The 13,161-nt window shown below is 36.2% G+C and overlaps 2 protein-coding genes across 4 annotated transcripts; both read right to left on the bottom strand.

Annotated features, from left to right (window-relative positions):
• Positions 1-766: 766 nt before the first annotated feature.
• On the bottom strand, positions 767-5,292 carry LOC127421533 (serine/threonine-protein kinase SBK1-like). Its single transcript, XM_051664641.1, has 4 exons — positions 5,052-5,292; positions 3,146-3,290; positions 2,764-2,966; positions 767-2,095 (listed from the first exon to the last, which is right to left on the bottom strand). Exons 1-4 carry the CDS (start codon positions 5,121-5,123, stop codon positions 1,424-1,426), a joined length of 1,092 nt encoding a protein of 363 aa, XP_051520601.1. The 5' UTR covers positions 5,124-5,292; the 3' UTR covers positions 767-1,423.
• A 1,578-nt stretch (positions 5,293-6,870) lies between these two features.
• LOC127421545 (interleukin-11-like) lies at positions 6,871-12,024 on the bottom strand. 3 transcript variants are annotated; one of them, XM_051664662.1, is made up of 5 exons: positions 11,975-12,024; positions 10,065-10,225; positions 9,616-9,705; positions 8,592-8,750; positions 6,871-8,272 (listed from the first exon to the last, which is right to left on the bottom strand). In XM_051664662.1, exons 1-5 carry the CDS (start codon positions 11,979-11,981, stop codon positions 8,117-8,119), a joined length of 573 nt encoding a protein of 190 aa, XP_051520622.1. In that variant the 5' UTR covers positions 11,982-12,024; the 3' UTR covers positions 6,871-8,116. The 3 variants fall into 3 exon arrangements, with proteins under 3 accessions (XP_051520622.1, XP_051520623.1, XP_051520621.1); XM_051664663.1 differs by lacking the exon at positions 11,975-12,024 and having other exon boundaries at positions 8,592-8,681; positions 10,065-10,408; XM_051664661.1 differs by lacking the exon at positions 11,975-12,024 and having other exon boundaries at positions 10,065-10,395.
• Positions 12,025-13,161: the final 1,137 nt, after the last annotated feature.

The following is a 13,161-nucleotide window of genomic DNA, read 5'->3' on the forward strand; positions in this document are numbered from 1 at the left end:
TACCTGTCACTAGTTGATTTTCTTTTTCATTGCTGGATAACAAGTGCTTGATTATTATTGGATATTATTTCTTCTTTTTTATTAGTCAAGTTGTTAGCAAATCTACCATAGTTTCTTCAAGATATATATATATATTTTTCAAATTGTATGTGCATACTTTTAATAGTCAGATTTACATTAAAATTGACAATGTTATGTTTTCATGGATCAGTTGAAAGGGATCCTTTGAGTTTAAACATAAGCTAAAGACCTATCTGTTACTTGTAACTGGTAACTTTTTGTATGCGTACTGTGTTGTAGAATGAAGGTACAGATTTAAATGCAGTACAATTTCAGTTAAGTATACTGTAAGTGCTTGTTTGTGTATGCATGCATGTGTATGCAAATACATGTGTGTGTGCATCTGACATAGGCGATGATAGCTTAAAGTGTTTTATTAATGGTTTGAGGTCTATTTTTAAATCTAGGACACATCGTGTCTGAGTGTTTGTGTGTGTCTGCATGTCTTTGGTGAAACTTGAGAGATGTTCTTTCTAACTCACAACATAGTGCGTATCATGAGAACGTTTCATATGCAGGTTGATAAAGCAGTGAAATATATTTTAACCATCTAAAATTATAAAAATATATTATAATTTAATATGCATTATTGTTGATTGAGAACATGTCAATCAAAGTCCACAAGTAAAATTAGTTGGCAAGTAGTTTCAGTTGAAAACTATTGGGAGATCTTGATTAATGAATGAACAACACCTAAAATGTCATGATGTTTTTTATTCAAAAGAAATACAGACAGAACACATTATTTAACAATCAATATACAAGTTCCAGTGTTATATCTTTTTTGAAAAAGTGTCTTAAACGGTATATGAAGTACAGTATATAACATCCTGTTATGGCAAACCTCTATATTTGCTATCTTGCACAGAGATTACAGGATGTTCTGGCCCATTCCGCTATGTCAGGGGTTCCCAATCTATTTAATCTTCTTGAATCCCAAATTATTTACTTTTGTTCCCTCTGAGATTCCAAATAATGTTCAATTCTTTAGGTACATTCAACTAATAAATGATGACACATTGTTGTAAGGAGGGGCACTGGCATTTCTATCACAGTCTCGTAAACCCATTGCTGTTCTACCATGAGTGTTCACAAATCCCGATTGACAAACCATGCTCTTCAGCAACAGTAGTGAGATGCAAGGGGGACTTGAGGCAAATCTAGGTTTAGACCCGGCCATGATTCTTGGATTCCATGGTCTACCCTTACACTAATCTTTGCAGGACACACATTGTATTGGAGAGTAGCCATATTACTGGACTGTGGATGGAGATCCAAGTTTTTAGAAACCCTTTGTGTCCCTTTACAGTTACATAAAATAAGCTTCAACCTAATTATTACAGCTTTGCCTTGCATTGGTGAATCACCCACTGATATCATTAACCAATAGCCAGGCTCCTCCCAGGTACCTTCCCACCTCATCAGGCCTGCCACGAAGCCTGGGCTGTGGATGGAGCAGGGACTTCAAAAGATCAGCCACAAGAGGGGTGAATGCCATAAACTGCGGGGCAACCTGGTAGAAGTCCTCAAGTTCATCAGACTCTTTCTTCCTCCTGGATGATAAACCTTCCCACTTAATCCACTGTAAATAGCTGTTGTATGCTGTATTGTCTAAAACAGTCTCAGACCATGGGAGGCTCCCCATCAGCATGGCATAGATTAGAATGCCTAATGCCCAGCTATCTGTACTGGGATCCACAGAAACCAACTTCTTCTGAGTCTTTTCGTAGTCCCTCTTATTCTTGTTTCCATTGCCATCCACATCGAAGTGTCCTAAATCAATCTCTTCTATTTTCCTTGCCAGCTCAGCCTCTGGTGTGCAGTAGGGGGAGCTGTACCACACACATGGTACCCTGGTACCTGCTGCCTTCACCATGCCAAAATCACCAAGCTTGACCCAGCGACAGTCACGGTCACATAGGAAGATGTTTTCAGGTTTGATGTCACGGTGGACGAAGCCAAGTGAATGGAGGTGAGAAAGGGCACCACTGATCTGCGAAGCCACCCCCTGAGCTCGGTTCTCCTCCAGACCGACCTACATTAAAGAAGAATTATGTCACACTCTCTGAATTTTTTGTGTGACTTTTTAGGGTTTAAGGGCTGTCACTGGGGTGGTACCCCTCAAGGGGACCTTTTTCGTACCTCTAGTTGAGTCTTTAACTCGTTTTGGGTACACGGTTGTACCATACATCTTGTGTACCTTTTAAAGGTACATTCACATGTTTTGTTCCTCAGGAAACAAAAATAGCCCAGTACCTTTTTTCTCCTTTAGGGAACAATATGTACCCAAATCTCTAACTAGAGGTATAAAAAAGACCATTTGAGGGGTACTACCACAGTGATAGCCCTTGTACCTTAAAAGGTACAGTTAATTACTTTTTTTCTGAGAGTGTACCACTTACAGACCAATCATACTTTAAATGCTTAAGTTGTAAACTGTACCAATTTATTGTTAGTCAACCGGTAACCACTGCAGAAGGGTCATCCATCAGTAAATGCATACCAGGCACCTAAGTATTTAAGAGCGTGCATTAACCTGTCAGTGCAAAGCTTTACAAAGAGTATCTATTATTTACAATAAAGCTGTCAGTTCATTAATCACTCCATGTATCTAAACTTAAAAACTTATTGAATACTTATGGCAAGTAGTAATTTTTACAAAAATCTTGATTTGATACGAACATAATGCAAGCTTTTACCAACCTCAGGGATGATGACATCATAGAGGTCACCGTAGAGGCAAGGTTGTTGGGCAAACACGTAGTGAGTAGGGGTAGAGAAAGCAATACCAAGGGCTGAAGTAAGAGAGGGGTGGGTGCAGAAGGCTAAAGAGAAATTATATTCCCTCAGAAATGAAAGGAGAGATGTGGAATCTCGAAGGAAGAATTTAAGGGCCATTGGATTTCCTAGAGTGTAAGTAAATTTGGAAGAACAAAGGAGACATTGTCAAAAGTAAAGGAAGAGGGAAGCGTAGTAGGAAATAATCAAGCACATTCTCAAGAAGCAGGTTTAAAAATATGATCTTGTGTCGATAAGATTGAAAGGGGAATAAGAAAAAGTAACAAATAAAATGGATGTCACTAACCCCTCTTCTTGTGCACAGCTAACATGACCTTGCCGTATGAACCCTCTCCAAGAAGCTTGACAACTTGGAAATGATCTGAGGGTTCCAGTGATTCAAGTGACTGAGCTGTTAAATGACACAACTCATCCAAAAGTCTTGTGGCAGTCTGCAAGAAACAAAAACCAGGCAGTCAAGGTTGCAGCTGGGCATGCCAGACATTAGCACCTAATGTAATTTGAGAGAGGATTTGCATGACTCTTTTTTAAAAGACACTGAATTAGAACATCAAAATGTATTAATTATCATGCTTAACATCCTGTGAAATACCAATGGCAATGGTTCCTGTATATTTTTTATTTCTCTACCTTTTGGATTATGTCAAACAAGATTTCCTCAGCTGTCAACAAGGGGACCGAATACTACAAAATGCCATGCTGGAAGCTATTACTGTGGTGTATGGTGGAACTGGAGAAATAGAAGTCCAGAGATACACTGTTGAGGTCTGACAATGCATACCAGGTTCCAGGGCTGTAGCTAGTGGGGTGAAAGGTGGTAATGATTCTAGGGGCCCAAAGGTCCAGGGGGGCCTACGACAAATTCAAAACTGTATTATTTTAATAGGTAAGGGGCCCAAAGCAATATATAGTCAGGGGGACCTAGAAATACTTGCTATGGCCTTGCTAGGGACATTAGGGTGAAAGGGAGCTCTTGCATCTCGGTTGCGTTAGTTTTTGAGGCTTATTTCTCACAAATCGTCCATGTCCCTCCTGTCAACACATCTTAACTGTCCCCAGACAGCTGTAGGACAGAGCACCAGAAATGGACAAAGCCTCAGTTGAGCCTGATTGGATTAAGTGTTCTTTTCAAATAATAGGTATTGTTAACTGATGGTAACAGATCAATTGGGATGGTCACACATAATTTCCATAAAAAACATGTACTGAACATTCCAATGTGTTTTTGTGTAGTCTATGGTTGCGTGGCAGTGTCCCAAATGCAGATAGGTTACTCTGTTTAGTGAACCAGAAGTTCAGGATGATGAGAACAGGGACAGTGTTGCATAAGAGTGCACCTGTTGGGCATCAGTTGTGTGAGGACAGACAATTCTCAGAGAGGCGTGTGATTTAAACAACAGCGGAATGGGCTGTACAGCTAAGAGCTACAGGATTAGATGTGAATGTTGTACATTTATTGAATTACACAATGCATACTTAACCCTCTATGGTATGCTGTGATACATAACCAGGTAATCACTTTGCAATCGCAAACAAACCTCATTGCATTTTAGCCTTTATAACATGCGATGGGGGATTTTCATTACATTTCTATATGTAAACTACTGTTACTTTAAAGTTAAGCATGGTTTGTTTTCCACATTATGAACAAATCTATCCGAATTTATATGCTCTTTGAAAGCCTATGTCACATGGATGGGACATAATTATGACACATAAGATTATAATCTTATGCTACAGCTGAATATTATTTTACATGATTATGTGTTGTACATTGAATTATGTAACACATACTTTAAGCCCTTTGAGGTATGTTATGATGTATAACCAGTAATTGCATTACAATCGCAGACAAACCTCATTGTGTTTGGCATTTTTTAGTGTTTCTATTCAATAAATACATTTGTAAATATACTGTAAATATAAGTCTACCTAAATTATTGTAGCTATAAAACACAGCTGGTATTCCACATATGAACAGATCTCTTATTTTAAATTACGTCACATGCTCTATGAAAATCTTTCAAAATATGTGCTTATGTCATATGCACTTAATTATTGCAAACATGGTTATAACAACTGAATTATATTCTACAGAACAGTGTGTAGCACATACCTATATGGCCAGATTATTATGCCTAGCAGAAAGGAATATCCTGTACACTTTGCTTGAAGTTATTGAAAAGACTTACTGTCATGTTTGCTGTCGTTGAAGGTTGAAAGGGAATTAAGAGGTGCGGTTCTCTATTGTTCAGTCTGTCCATAAACTCTAGTCATTAAAAGCTGCAGGTCACACAAGCAAAGCAGGTCAAGCAGTCATAAATCAGCTGTATAAGATTACAATTTCTTTGCTCTCTGTTGGTTTATTCATACGGACGCTTTGCTGAGCACAGATCCTGATGCCAGTGCATCACTCTTTTCCTCTATGCTTTATGCTTAATAGTCTCTCTACTATCTCTCTCTCTATCCTAATTCTCTAGTTTACACACACACATGTACTCTCACTGTCATTACCCCTCCTTTTGGATGTTATGGAGTGCATGGATCTATTGCTGTCAGTACGTTCTGTGCAACAGGCAGTATGTTTCACCTGGCAAGACCCCCCTTTTCAGTTTGTTCTTATTTCAGATTTTTTGTAACCTCCCAAACTTTATTTCTAAAGTTACTGCATCCAACCTGCTCGTATGACAAGTCATAAGAATATGTTGAATTGGTGAAATCTAATGATTTGAATGAACCAGTGAATTCTATTATTATGATTTTTCCTAAGTTTAACCCCATATATAAACCTAACCAAGATTTTAATAGGAAAATCACTTTTGTGTGCCACAGATAAAAAGAAAACATCTGGGTTTGAAATGAGATGAGGGAAATGTATTACAAGTTACTGACATTATTCTGTCATTTGCATTGCATAATTATTGTAGCCAAGCTGAAAAACTTCATGTAATTTAACTCTAGTCATAAATTGGACGTGGCCCCTTTAAGAGCTGGAGTTTTGCGACAATGGAGTTTTGCAACACCTGCTTTCCAGCACTCTATCGTGTTGGAGGTGTGGGACCAATTGTGCAAGAGAGCTCCTGGGTTTTGTTCATCGATTGATAATTCTTTGGGTAAATATCATATTTTACACAAAATTCTTATAAATTGCATTAAATATGTGTTCACAAGAGTCGTATGTTAAACTTGCCATTGTTGATGTGTTGGGCTGGTCGGGATGCTCAAAAAAGCAGGGCAAAGTTTTAAAAGTGAGGCAGAGACACTCTTTTTTAGGGGAAGTGTACCTACAAATGGCTCCTTTAAGTTGTCTATCCACAACAAGCTGGGATAGCAGAAAGTATTTTAACATTGGAACCACTTCACCTTTAACTGTTTTTCATTTTGTTTATCATGTGATAACCTGCTTTTTAAAATCTATTTCTCTGCCTGTTTTGTACTGTATTTGAGTGACATGGCTTTGACAAATGTGTTATGGCTCTGGTCAATGTGATCAATTTCATTTTTCAACCCCTCTCTCAGTGAGCATGACAAATCCAACAGCTGTGGGAGAGCTGAACGAAAAAGCTTATATCGCAGATCTCTCCTTCTACTCAACACTGCCAAGTCTTATCCTCCCTCTCTTTCAAACTTTTTTAAACTCACACAGTCAAGGGACATATCCTGTTTCCTCTTTCTGCTGCGTTTGGTATCAGCATCGTGACAAAGATATTGAAATTCATGGTTGATTACACTATTGCTAGCAATTTATATCCGTCTGGATGTACTTAACCAGTGAAAATGCGCAGCCAGACGGAGGCAGCAAAATTAGGTTTTGCACGTAGGCTATTACAAACTTATGATGAAGTTAAAGTTTATTTTAGGAACAAATTTTACATAAAGAATATCGAAAATGATTATTGTTGGTTTATTGTTATACTGGTTTATTAAATGTTCATTTGTTGATGAGGTATTATGCATTCAACAAGATTAAAAAAAGTTACAGGCTCAGTTTTATTTATAATTTTATTGGGAAAAAAATAAAGCATCAAAAACAACAGTCAAATAAAAAATAATAAATACAAAATTAAATATATTTTAGTATGTATTAAAAACACAGTAAATACATCCATTTCATTGGGCTTGCAAAGTCAAAGCAGGGTGAAATTTAGTCTGGTTTACGTACCGGTAGTTCAGTTTGACATCAGATATTAACAGCATCTCATTTCTTTAACATCCTGCATCACAAGTCTGGTTTGCATGAATGAAACTGATTATATGAAATATTAAATAAGATCTAAATGTGTAGTTCTTTCCTCTCAACTGAACCTCTGATGAAATGAAAAGGACTTTGGCATCATTCACATGGATTCAAATAATGCAGTGGCATCTTTCTTATTATTAGTGTGCAATCTCTGCATTATGGTGGCACTTGAGTTATTTTTCATTTAGACTAAACATATAAGAATACAAAATTAAACAATAGAAATTCTTTGAGTACACTTCAAGATACTTTTCATTATGTTCACAGCAGTAATGACATTCTTTAGCCCTAATGAAAATTTATAATTTTGTGTTATTAGTCTGAATGCCCAGTGTCATCATTTGGTGACTAATTTTACCAAATAGGATGTGTTTCTGGATCAACATCTTCATTGGTTCTAGAACGCCATGTCTGCCAAACAAACATAGTCCTACCCTAATCTCCAACCCTAGTCATTAGAAAAAATACTGATAAGAATGTTGCTCAAGCCCCAACCCCAGCCTTAAACCTAAACCTGAGGATGTTGATCCAGGAACATTTCCTACTGTGGCAAAATTCGTAACTTTTAACAAAAGGATTGATAAATTAGTGCAGGTCCTGAACTGCAAAACTTAATTTTACTTCACCTTTTTGCCATATCTAGTGGTCGTTGTTAGCAACTGCCTGCAGCTGATTTTACATTCAAAATCCCATATTGAAATGACACACTCTAAGATTTTCATAAAGTGCTAATTGTCTCACTCTCTCTAGGTATAAAAATACTTCAGTTGTAAACAGAGAACTCTCAAATAAATAAGCTTAAATATTAAATACATAACTTACATATAGAACAAAAACAATATAATCATGTAATGGAAACTGTCAAATGCTGGAATGTGTCAGGATGGAAAGCCATATGACTTAGAGTCATGACTTTTATGACTTTAAGGCAGGTTAGAAGATGCCTGTTTACCCTCACCATTTGTTGACACCATGGAGATGAGTTGAGGTGCTACTGGTGTCATACGATGTGAGCCATTATTGTCTATGTTTCAGGACTCCTAAAGCTCTAGTGTACCAGTCACAAAAGTTGAACAGTTTCTTATGGATCTCCATTGTGGCCTGGTACATGCTCCAGGCTGTATTCAGAGGAGGCAGGGTGGGGTAGACAAGCTCAGGAGGTACGGTTCCAATCTGTAACAAGGTTTAGAAGATCTCTGTTAATGATTTAGGTTTTCTTACGTAAGAAATTCACAGATTTCCAAATTAAAAAGATGGACTTTCTGGACTGGTCTGGGAGTTAAGAAAGTTACGGTATGTTTTCATAGTACCTTGAACTCTTTAATTGCAAAAGATCAAGGAAAATTTTATTCCTCATGGTTCCACAACTTGAACCGTTCGGCCAGAGGGTGGAAAAGCGTTCTTTGTTTTTGTTTTTTTTATTAAATTATACCTTATGTCATGCACAACTATTATGATATTTTTTAAATATAGCTTGTTTATGAGCTCTTACCTGTCTGAGCACTGTATGGCTGATGTCCTGGATTTTATGAAAAATCTTCTTTGTCTTGGAAAAATCAACCTCTGACTCTTCCTGTTTCTTCTGCAACCAGTCGAGATGAAACATGAAGGATTTAAGACCAGAGTACAGCTGTGCTAAGGTGCTGCTCACCTGTGGGGCCAAAAGAGCCAGATGTTACACAGAATTAATTTTTTCTGGAACTAAACATTGCACCTAAATAAATTATAATTTAATAATATGTTAACATCATCACAGCTCTGATCATAATATTGCAAGGGTAAACTGTAAACTTTACAAGTCAATATATATATATATATATATATATATATATATATATATATATATATATATATATATATACAGATATAAGGAACTATTGTCAGGCCATTTAGTGATAAAGGAGTGTTCCAGGTTTAATACAAGTTAAGTTCAGTTGACAACATTTGTGGAATAATGTTGATTACCCCCCAAACTAATTTTAACTCATTCCTCATTTATTAAAGAAAAAAAATGCAGTTACAGTAAGGCACTTCCGATAGAGATAAATGGGGCCAGTCCTTAAACATTACAAAACTCACGGTTTCAAAAGTATAGCTGTAAACATTATATGTGTTAACGTGATTTTAAATTTGCCTACTAACCTTATACCTGTGTAAAGTTATCGAATATTACAACTTTGTTGTCATAACGACATAACGCTGGTAAACTCTGTAATGTAGTAAATGCTGTAACGCTGGTAAATCTCTTATTTTATCCCAATAAAATTATGTTAACATGTATAATGTTTACATCTTGTGGCTATACTTTTGAAACAGTGTGTATTTATGGACTCATAGCATCTCATTCACTTCCAGTGCCTTACTGCAACTGCGAATTTTCCATAAACAAATTAAAAAAAAGTTTTAAAAAATGTTATAGTCTTAATTTGTGGTCTTAATGAATGTTTCTCAAATTGGAGTCTTGGCTGATTGAGACAGTTATTGAATAAGAAGAGGGAGAGATGCTGATGTGTTACCTCAAGTGATTTTAGGTCTTTTACTGTGTAGTACAGCGTAGGCAGGGAGGTGATATCATGTTCAAAGTCTTCTAAGATCTCTTTTATATCCTGAAAAAAATCAAATATAATTAAACCAAAAGTGCATATATGTTGCATGGAACATTCACTCCCAAAATAATTTGGAAACCCATTTACAGCATTCCTATTGCCATGGAAAACCTGGCAATATCAGGTCATTATAAAACTGTAATTATTAAAATTAATTAAATCTGTAGTGAACATTTATTTTTCTAATTATGCTCAGCTCTAAAATATTTCATTTGCAATACATTTATCTTCCTGGATGCATTCTCTATAAAATTATATCAAGAATGACTGGAAAAGTCATGGAAATTCATTATTCGAAAGGTGCGGGAACCCTACATTTACATAAAGAGCAAACTGAAACACTTTGAATCAGAACTTACGGCAGGTCCCTCTTGAGTTATCAATTGCGACAGCTTGCACAATTCTTGCTGCAGCTTATGCAGACCCTCTTTTCTTCGTGGCATAGGAGCAGGATGGGCTGTGGTAAAGAACTTTGCCAAAGACATCAAGATGATCATGGCAATGGCCCAGCCAGTTTTCACTGTCAAAAACAAACAAAGTTGATTTCTCTCATATTTCATGATTTGTAATCATTCTCTCATATACATGATTTGTAAAACAAATGCTGTAATGTTTGTCATCAGCAGCTGTGTAACTCCATAAAAAAAAAAAAAAAAATGATGAATGAGAGAATTTGCATGGAGAGCTCTTCCTCTTGGCTTGCAATGGTTACACCGGATATGACAAATATTTGCAGCATATCACACCAGGAATTTCCAAGAAATTTAGAATGCACTTGTGTAATTCTGGGGTATGTCACTAAGGATATTAACTAAATTAAGAGATGTGCTTTTTGAATGAAAGGATGTGACTCAGCATTTTTCCAGATGTCATGGTTGTTGTATATGGTGGCATACATTTACAATAACTGACTCAACATGAAAAGTAACATATTCAGCGGCCAAGGAGGTAAGGTCAAGGAATGTCACCAAACTGGTAGAACTACACTTATTGGAAATGAAAGCAAATTGCAGAATCCTGGAATGTCCTGTCTGTTTTTGAAGTCATTTGGAAAATCTGTCATCCTTGTACTTGTGTATCACTGAATTAGACATGCAACATCTTACTTGACCACCCAGTTGTCCACCGAGTAATAATTAAGTTGTCTAAAAGTAATGGCTTTTTGCGCCATTAACATGCTTTGAAACCTTTCTAAATGGATACATTGCCAGGGTCATTGATGGCATGGTGGCGATATCCATCAAAACAGTTTTAAGCATGCAAAGTGAAAAGTCATGACTCAGTTAGACTTGAGACTAGCTGTTGACTCACTGACATACATCCTCTATCTGTACTGGTGGAAAAGGATTTCTAGTTCTCGCTGATAGCATCTGTTCACTTCTTTTAACAAGATTTTAAGATAGCATTGCTCTAATACAGCTGACATTTTCCTGAGTAAATAGGTATGCTGCGTTTCAAATTGAACGTTATCATGCCAAAAAAAAAAAAAAAGAAAAAAAAAAGGCAAAGATTGCCCTTAAACACTGATCCTGAAGCAAATCCCTGAAATCTTCACCTTTAATGACATAAAATAACATTAAAGAATTAACAGATTTTGAATAAGCGTCAGAGAGCCGACTATCTTTAATGTCACAAATGGCCTTGATGATCTGTTCAAGAGGACACATTTTGACCCTTGACCTTGATGTTGATTGTTATCAAGGATGTAACCACAAATTAAGAATTGGGAGGACCAAATATAATTATTTAATTATCGAAAATATTGAAAAACCCATATCGGCTAATCTGAATAATGGGGTATATGGTGGTTGCGGCCTTCAATATTATGATAATAAACTAATATAACAGCTACAGTAGATTTAACTAAACCATTATATTGCTTACTCGAAAGAGTTAAAACAATGACAATTTACATAAAAATATAAAATGCCAACTGTGTTTTACACAATATAAAAAAATTGCTATATCCATGTTTTGTGCAAGCGATCTTTTAACACAACATGCATAATCAACGTCTGATCCATGTATTATCTCTTGATTTAAAATATTGAGGTTAATGAGCTGCAGTGGTTGGTTAGATTTAATTAATTTTGTGGTTCTTTTAGTTTCTACATTAAACATTGAGCTCACTTTAAAAAAAATAATAATATACAGCAAAGACTCCCCCTATAGGTCCCACCCTCTACAGTTTCCATCTGTATCCCTTCACCACAGTATATTCCCCTGCTTGTGTTCAAAAGTGGAAATAGAATTAGGAAAACAAACTTACGTTTCATGGTAATCCCAAAAACTTTAGTAAACACAGTGTACAAACTTGTGTTATCACTCTACTAACATTTTAACAAGTGAAAGGGCTCTCCTTTATAGTATGGGCATGACACACACTCTGACTCATTCACACTGAAAAAAAAAAAAAAAAAAATACAGACTCGCACACCCCCTCACACTAAACATATCTTTTTTCTAAAGAACTTAACAGTTAGAATGTTATTTCCGTCATTAGCTCGATGGCTTCAGACAATTGTTTTTCTAATTTTGGATTTCTTGTCTTGGGTAGCTTTCGTGTCTCCTAAAAAATACTTTGTAAAATATCTCCTCTAATGTTTAATACATACACAGCTCAGCTCTTTTGTTGTGAGACTTAATGGATTTCTCAGTCATGTTTCATTTAAGCATCAACTTTATCTTAGATGTTTCTCTTTAATTTCCTATGGAGGATTAAAAATAGACACAAATGAGACAAATTTTTGAATAAAGGAAGAATGTAGAACTATTCTATTAATTTTAATTCATAATTTACTTACCTTCATGTTGTTCCAAACCATTATGACTTTTTGTCTTCCATGGAACACAAAAGGAGATGTTTGGCAGAATATTAAGGGCTAATAGCCTCAGTCACCATTCACGTTCATTGCATCGTTTTCCATCTAATGAAAGTGAATGGTGACCGAGACTGAACATTCTGCCCAAAATCTCTGACTTTTGTGAAATTCATATGAGTTTAAAACAACATGAGGGTAGTAAATTACAGAATTTTCATTTAGATATAAAATTTAGATATTAAAAATTTCACTTGTGATTTTTCTTTCCTAGAGGTAGAAAACTCTATAGCCAGGTGATGTAATCAGTGTTTAACCCATGTTAAGTGGACGCATCCAATCATAAACTTTATTTATCTCCAAATCTGACTGCTACTGGTTTGTTTTCCGTTGTTAGATAGGTTACCATTTACATACATTTCTACGTATGAAATTACAGTTATATCTGATTACACTTCACCACAGGGGAATGCTGTAGAGATGAGAGACTTAGATAGATGAGAGGCAATTCACAACAGAACACAGTCATAACACACACACACACTGGTCTAGAAGAGTGCCCACCATGGCTCCCCAGTATTTTTTTCCCCCACAATTTGTCCGGTTGGCCTCCTGTGACACATCTCGCTGTTATTTC

This window comes from Myxocyprinus asiaticus, chromosome 30, assembly GCF_019703515.2.
Source record: "Myxocyprinus asiaticus isolate MX2 ecotype Aquarium Trade chromosome 30, UBuf_Myxa_2, whole genome shotgun sequence".
In the NCBI taxonomy this organism is placed as follows: Eukaryota; Metazoa; Chordata; class Actinopteri; order Cypriniformes; family Catostomidae; genus Myxocyprinus; species Myxocyprinus asiaticus.